The sequence below is a fragment of the Pollicipes pollicipes genome, unplaced genomic scaffold, assembly GCF_011947565.3.
Source record: "Pollicipes pollicipes isolate AB1234 unplaced genomic scaffold, Ppol_2.1 Scaffold_3087;HRSCAF=3621_pilon_pilon_pilon, whole genome shotgun sequence".
Taxonomy (NCBI): Eukaryota; Metazoa; Arthropoda; class Thecostraca; order Pollicipedomorpha; family Pollicipedidae; genus Pollicipes; species Pollicipes pollicipes.
In genome coordinates, this window is record NW_023596225.1 from 9,745,103 (window position 1) to 9,753,289 (window position 8,187).

At 50.6% G+C, this 8,187-nt stretch overlaps 1 protein-coding gene across 1 annotated transcript; it reads right to left on the reverse strand.

Moving 5' to 3' along the window:
- Nucleotides 1–332: 332 nt before the first annotated feature.
- Nucleotides 333–6,007, reverse strand: LOC119089478 (phospholipid scramblase 2). Its single transcript, XM_037212191.1, has 2 exons — nucleotides 5,678–6,007; nucleotides 333–2,099 (listed from the first exon to the last, which is right to left on the reverse strand). Exon 2 carries the CDS (start codon nucleotides 2,082–2,084, stop codon nucleotides 1,113–1,115), a length of 972 nt encoding a protein of 323 aa, XP_037068086.1. The 5' UTR covers nucleotides 2,085–2,099; nucleotides 5,678–6,007; the 3' UTR covers nucleotides 333–1,112.
- Between the last annotated feature and the right edge of the window lie 2,180 nt (nucleotides 6,008–8,187).

Here is an 8,187-nt window from a genome sequence, read left to right on the forward strand (position 1 = left end):
TATCCCATGAGTTAGAGATCATGCCCATACACCCCCCCCCCCCCCTCACGGAGAACACAGTGTCTCTCCTAGCCGTGTTCCTTCATCCCCATCCGTCCTGTATGCTCTGCTACGCTCGGCGGGCTATAGGCACATAAGAACACGTGCCCGATATTTACTGTCCGAGTCGCTGGCCTCCACGCAATGAGAAAAAAGGTGACGCATATGCAGGCTTTAACAGATCATCGCAGTGAAATAATAAACGATCCCACTTCACCGTGCCATTGGTGTCACGTGACACACCTACCTGAGCCCCACCCCACCTGTGAATAACAAGAGGAAAAACACCCGGCCGCGCGACTCAATATATTTATCGAGTATGCGAGCCACTGGCCTCTAGCGATTATCGTGCGTGCCATACCTCATAGTTTGGCCCTACTGCTGAACAGCTGAAGCCAGTCGTCCTCGATAACTAATCAGCTCGGCGTGCGACGGCATCACGACGTTCGATCAATTCACGGCGACGAACTGGACTGGAAATGAACAAAGTTCGCCTCCACAAAAATCCCTCGTGTGGAAAAGCTGAGGTTTGCAGACAGTGCAAACAGCCGAGACACGAGGGCGACAAATGTTTTTTAGGTTTGCAAGAATTAGTCGACGAGACATCATCCCAAAAAGCTAGTTAGTCCCTGTATTTAACATACATCTCTGCAAACTACACATGGACACCTGACATGACCAGCAACACAATGAATGCGAACCCAGCGATGGATGCCACCACTCGATATTGTCAGATACAAACACATGGAAAATCACCCGGCATCAATACTGTGCCATCCCGACCACGGTTGGATTGTAAATTCGGCACATCATTCCGTTTTCGTACTGGAAAACCCAATGCGAGCTCCACACAGGGTAATGTAACTTGTAACCGTCACATGTAACTCACAGTTCATCACATCCGCCCTTGTACGCACAAAGCAGAGTACCCAGAGCTGATGCTAAGGGGCTTAACACAACTGGTGTAAATTTGCGGACTCAAGCAAAACGTAGCATGCGCTCCAAAACATTGGCAGCAAATGTCATCCAGCGTTATTCGGAGGTTGCTGGGCAGCACACAGTCCGGCCGTAGTCTAAAACATTCCAACGCCATCGCTCTCCTTATTCTGGGCCTTTTCAAAGAACATGTAGTCGATGAGAAAGCAGGCGCCGAGCATCGTGGCCTTCATCTTCACATCTAGATCCATGGGAAAGCTGACCCCGAAGTTGTCCGCGTCGGTGAACGCCTCCTTCACCAGGCCGGTCCACTGCTTGGTGATCTTGCCGACCTTGTGGTTGCCGTCGGCCGACAGCACGTCGAACACCACGTCTCCACAGATGGACCACGTGCAGACGGGCCCCTCAATCTTCAGGATGGTGTTGCCGCCCTCGTTCATGACGTCAAACGAGGGTGAGCACAGCGACCAGTTCTGCTTGACGATGCCCAGCAGCGAGTGGTTGGAGAGTACCTCCATCTCCTGCAGACAGCAGGGGAAGAGGCAGCTCTGGCAGCGCAGCGGTCGGTCCAGGTGAATTACCTCGCGCTGGCTGTGGTCCATGATCTTGATGTCGAACGGTCGCGCCGGGCCGCAGCAGTTGCGCGTGCAGCAATCTGTGTCCTCCACGGCGAAGTACACCTTTTGACCAAGGCTGTTCTTGACCGTGTACTTGTTCGCCGTCTCGAAGCCAGTAAAGGCCTCCAACATCTCCACCTTTTGTTGGACAAGGAGCTGGTCGACCTGTGTGAGATACTCAAGTCCCGGGGGGCAGCCCGGGGGACCGGACGGCGCCGGCATCATCCCCCCGGGTTGCGGCTGGTCTACGGTTGGCTGCGGATACCCTCCAGGTTGTGGGTACCCGCCGGGCTGAGGGTATCCTTCTGGTTGCGGATATCCTCCAGGCTGTGGATATCCTCCGGGCTGCGGGTAGCCTCCAGGCTGCGGGTAGCCTCCGGGTTGCGGGTAGCCTCCCGGCTGGGGGTACCCTCCAGGCTGGGGGTAACCTCCAGGCTGGGGGTAGCCGGGATTGCCGCCGCCTTGCTGTCCACCGTAGGGCTCGTAAGACATGGCTGTCTTTTGTTTCTGTAACAAACATGATGCAATATTATTACTTGTGGTTTGGACGGCAATGACACCAGTTCACACAACCACAATATGGGAATGGATAGCAGATGGAAAATCACGTTGCTTTGTAATGAGACAGACATGAGATTCAGTTGCATTATCAGATTACAGGACCATGAAGGGATATCCATCACTGAACACCGGAGGTGCCGGCGCAACTCGTTGCGTCCCAAGGTCCACCCATGACCATGGGTTCACTCATGGGCTTAAGACTGGCTAAATTACCAGAGCGATGTTCTGCCCCGCTATCAAGGGCGGAGAAAATTACAACGATGAGCGCTGATGGCTATGGACGTTAAAAACGCCGTAACGTAGCCAAAAACTATTACTGCATAGCATACATAATATGCCATCCAACTATCGCGGCCGACTGTGTCTCATCAATACGTGCTCATCGTAGAATTGGGTAAAAGAAGCTCTTTAAATGAACACCACACAACCCATCCGGCACATGCAGATATGTGCGGCAACAAGCATCCATCTGATTCGCTATCGCCTTTTTCAATCACGTAACTAAACGACACGAGTGATTCTTTAATAAGGCATCAAGCTCTGGTTTCATAAATACAAGCTACGGTTAACGTGACAATCTCTGGCTATGCAAGTAATCTTCCTGTTCCTTTAATATTAGACCTTTACTAAAATAGTGACTTTGGGAACGACATTATTGAGAACGACGGTATTCCATTATTTCATTATTTCACGCAGCTTCAAAATTACCTTCCTATTGGGTATATTCCAGATGTCACTGGCAAAACCATACTGTTAACTTGGAATGCAGCAGCATCTCAAATTCAGAACATTAAGATTGGGCGAGTAGGCATTGCGTAGAAGGAACACACGTATGTATTTTATTCGAATACCCCAAATTTCTTATTGCACAATAAACCCCTTTAAGAATCAGGCAACCTCACAAACAGGCAAAGGTCCGACTAACAGACTACTATCAAATACTTGGGACGGACGGGCCCCAATGCGTGAGGCAGGTCGTATCGGTCGTGGGGAAGTAGGCATGCAAGTGGTCTGTGGTTCTCAAAAGGGAAAGGACTAACTAGCCCACATCGTCCGGGACGACGTGAGCTCACCCCACAATTTGAGAAACACACACAACTGCGTGTTTGCGTTTATCTTGAACCGCGGCACTTGGCCGCAACGGCAACGCCGTCACACGAGCTGCAGGAGACCATGTGCGACAGCCATACTCCTTAGCTTTTCCCATAATATAAGGGCAAGCCGTCGAACTATTTGGCCGAGCGCAAAGCAATCGCCTTATTGCGGGTAAATGCACATCAAAATTGGTACCTTTTGTCCGCGAAAACGGACGGCGGGCCTGAGCAGATCACGCCGTCAGCTATGACGACGGCAGCTGCCATGACGCACGGCAGTCGTGACTATCGCGGACTCGGTCAACAGTCTGAGGCTACCAAGAAAACAAAAATGTACTGCTGTGCCAAAACTTTGACAGCGTAATTTGGACTAAAAATAATTACCATCAATCTCCCCATTATATCTTGATGCTGCAGTGGCACTTCCCAGTGCCACTATCAGGCGTTAACTGTTCTTGACGTTTTACCAGAGCAGGTATTTTAATATTTACTCACGATAGGACACTCCCTTCAATCGTTGCTACGACCTTCCATAAAGCGCACAATTGTATTCGGGGCAAAACAGCCCCACCGCAACATTCCATCCTGATCCGAGTGTACAGCATGATTTCAGCTCATTCACTTAGTCTGTTGTGGATGGAGCAAGCGCGAACCGACGGTCTTGTTACTGTGTTGGCTGAGGACGCTGTTTCAGTTGGTCTGGACATCCTGTCCGTCCGACAGCTCGACTACTTGAGAGTTGAGACCCCTGCGTTCCGATTCACCTTGGCACGGCGGGGCGAATTGGGGCAGCTTTTAAGCGTTCGCTGTTTGCCCCGGACGGGGAGACAGCGGCTGCCGCCAGGGGCCGTGCTAAAGGTCAAGTGACGTCAGAGAGCAGGGCGTGTGTCACGCTCTAAAATCGGTTGAGGATAGGGGAGCAGTGTCCTATTCAGTTCGGGGGGGGGGGGGGGGTCAGTCCCAAAACTTGGGTTCCCATCCCCCTCCCCAACTGTCGCAAGAATATGAACCAAAACTGGGGAATCCTTTTTGGTGGCAAATTTAGGGGATAGGTTGGGCCATTTTTCACTGTCCAGTCCCGCCCCCTTGAACTCATTTCGTGAAACTACGCCCCTGGTTGGCAGGCTCAGCTGAAAAGCCCTTATCTGCCCCCAAAACTGATTTCTCCCCAGGCATGGTATACATTGCTACCTCATGTTAAAAATAGTATTGTACAGCAATCGTCGTTTACAAGGCAGAACACATCGTAAATAATCGTAAAGCAGGTCATCTAAACTCTTACCTTGGAAATTAAATAACTACGATAGCGAACATCCGAGCGCTGCAAACACGCAGCAACCGCGACCACGACGCCACTGCTACGCGTGATCACATTACTGCGCATCAAGAACTATAAAAATTATGGGGCCAAGGTAGCAAGAATCCAATGAAGTACGTTTCTTGCGTATCCAAGCAGTCTTCCGTACTGTTTGTAGATTGGTCGACATGGTGAGCAAATATGACGTCTCTGGGTGGGGAATGAAAAGCAAAATGAGAATATGGCGGCTAAAGAAAACTTCTTAATACGGTGCATATACATGGCATGGAACATGGAAGCCAATGGGACACTGGGATGCAGGGGATAGGGTGGGGAGGTTCGGTTAGGTTATGTTGAGTTAGGTCACATTAAGTTAGGTTAGGTTAGGCTACTTTAGGCTATGATGACAGAGAAACGGCCCTAGGGGCTCGAGGCGGTGAAGTGCGTGCGGCGCTCGGGAGCTCGCTATCGTAGTTATCAAAATTCGAAGGTAGGAGCATGAATCTACCTGTTTTATGATTATTTCTGATATGTTCCGCCTTAAACACGACTAATGGTGCACAATGTCTTTTTTCTAACATTAGGTACCGATGTATACCTACACCGAAGTCACACAAATATATCCTAGTTAATCTTGGGATCAATGATGATTACCGCCATTGCTGTTCGTGTGATATACCAGACTTTTAAAAGCTTCCGCACGTAGCAGTCAATGGTTCCTTATCCCGACCCATGTGTTCTCACAAAAACTTGCCAAATATTTGCAAGCAGGCCTGACATATGAAGGAGTCCGCATGGCAAAAACATTGCGTACCTAAAGGATACTACACCGTGCACAAAAAACAAGATAGATTAAACAATTTGTTGAAGGTACCTACTACGTAAGGTATCTACTAGTATGTACAGCAGTAGCAAAGATTACTATTCTGTATGTATTTGGCTCGGCAATTCGGCATTCTCTCTTTCCCCATGTACATTATGGGGACTCAGCGTGGAGCAGAGCTATCCAAGACCTTCGGCCAACAAACCGTCCGCCTAGTAGCCCTCCTGGAATGCAGAACTCATCGCGACCAACACAAACGAGAACAAATAAAGCCGGCGTTCCAACGGCGACCCGGAGCTGATCCGCTTACCTGTCTGGCTGACGCCGGGAATGGGGCCGCCTGTATTCAGCTCACTGCGCGGTATCTTGCGCGTCACACTATGACGTCAAACACGTGACTCAGCAGAACCTTGCGCGCGCTCAACGCAGTGCCCGTCGGATCCAATATGGCCGCCGAACCTGACCACATCCACCAAACGCGTTTCCCCCCACCGACCTCCCCGACCACCGCCTGCCGCCGCGTCCCCACTCACACCGCCGCGCCCATGGCCGGCGTACTGCGTTCAAGGCCCAGTGCGCATGCGCCGAGGATGAATCGACAGTGCAACCAGACGGCGAGCGCCTGGTGTCTGGCGGCCCAAGGCCCCATAAACAGCCGACGGGTTGGGGGCTGGCTTGCAGCGGCGGCGCTGGCGGCGCCGCCGGCTGTGTTGGATGGAGCGAGCGCCCGTCACTATCAACGTTGCCGTCCATTAAGGTCACCGTCGGCCTGGAAAGTGGGTCAGCACTCGCAGCCGCACCTACAGCGTCCGACCCGTGGCTCAGACACCTTGGTATGATCAGTGGCGTACCCAGGGTTTCGTCCGTGGGAGTGGGGGTGGAGCGCATCACTGGAAGCTGATTGCTAACGCAGAGCTTTTCTTTGACTGTTGGGAAGGATTACAAAATATCATAACACTTAAAATGCATTAAGAACGTGATGCATTGAGTATGAAAGTGTCACAAATTCACTAGCCAACAGAAATGACACGACGATGCCGGTGGCACGTAAAATAACGTTCGAAAATTGCGGGTTAAAGACCATCGGCACATATCCGATTGCTGCGCAAAGGCTAAGGCCCTAAGACATCCTGAAGTCTCGTACTTGTGTACACCGCATAATTTAGCTAGGCCTGTGCACAAGAGCAGGCGACACGCCCTGGCGCTCGCAAGCACATGTGGAGTTTTCGGCAACAAAGTAAGGTGCCTCTGATTTCATTGGAAGATCTCACGACTAATGTTGAGGGCCCCGGAGTGATAAATAGTACCCCGGCCGATTGAGATTTAGGGCCCCGTCAATGGCGTCGGTCCCCCGATAATATGGAAAAAACCTAAGGCCAAAAGGGACGGAACCTGAGCGATCGAGAGTGTCGGAGCAAGCCATTAAGAGGCCCTCAACAGCATAGGGTGCTCGCGAGAAAAACCCAAGACCAACGCGGTGGGCCTCTGAGCAACCGAGAATGCTCCGGCAGGTCAACATATGCAGCCCCTGGCTATAGCATATAGAGCCTTCCGGGGAATGTCCATGGAAGGCTGCTCATCGACGAGAGTGCCCCGGCACGCCAGCAGAACGGGCCCCGACAAGAGCGCAGGACCCTCTGAGCACATGCAAAGAAGTTAACTGCAACGTGTAATGCGCCCTAGCGATCGGACTGACCCCGCAGGTGACGTTTAAGGGCCCAGAAACAGCGTAGGGCCTCTGAACAGTGCAATGAGCTTTAACATGTCCCAATCATCACCCTCTCAAACTGCGAAAAATAATTTTTACCTGCTAATTAACCCTTGACTTTTGCTTGCGAGTATTTTTAATGGCCCGGAAGCAATACGTCCAATTTGTTGCGTTTTGTGTTAAAGATCTGCGTCTGCTCGGTCGGCTGTGGACCCCTGTGGAGCCTATGAGCTCCTCCGGCGCCCAAGTGGGGGACTTGGCCACGTGCCTCCTCTCCTGAATCCACCACTGAGTATGTCTACACCTAAGCCCCACACTTGAAGATATCGAAACATGCATCAGATATGATGATATTAGATCACTTATAACTATTGTCATACTTTCAAGCAACAAAGATTGCTCGAGACAACACAATTTCTTTATTTAGTAAACATGCTCCTCAATACGTTATTGTTTCGCCTACGTCATCATACCTCACACAGCATTGATTGAGAGCCAGGTGACGGCCGGTGCATCTGGCAATCGTGCTCACGAACGCCAGATACGAATGACTCGACAATGGACATTTTTCTTGGCCTTGATCGCCGCATGGCTTATGGGATGGCGGGATCTGAATGACGTTATTCAGGCGTCATCGATGCTTAGATGACTTTGAAATAGTCTCTCCGAAAAGTCTGCACATCCTCTCGTGGGTGCAGCTCAAAAACTAAAGGGGTTTGGGTGCTAAGGGAGGCACGGCTGTGAACTGTACTGAATGACTACCAAATTGGCTGTTTCATTTATAAAACAGTACCAATAACCTTGTTTCTCAGAGAAAAATCAGGAGAATGGAGGTATAGATGCGATACTATGCATTGCTATTAATTCTCATATTGGTTTCGATAAAGGTATGCTGCCGAAATATCAATGCATAATGCTGTGCATAATACCAAATAAGGTTATTACTACTGCCGAATATTATGTGCAAAATGTTCCGCGCAAGTGCACTTAATAACATACGTCATTTAGGTGGTATTTCAGTTAAAAACCCCATACAAATGTAGAACACAGACTCATTTTAACGGGCTGCAGGGGCTCGGACCCCTGAAGGCAGTCAGCAGGCCAGGCCATAT

Bases quoted from the DNA above. Each gene is read 5' to 3' on its own strand.
- LOC119089478 (XM_037212191.1), bottom strand. From the start codon at position 2,084: ATGTCTTACGAGCCCTACGGTGGACAGCAAGGCGGCGGCAATCCCGGC.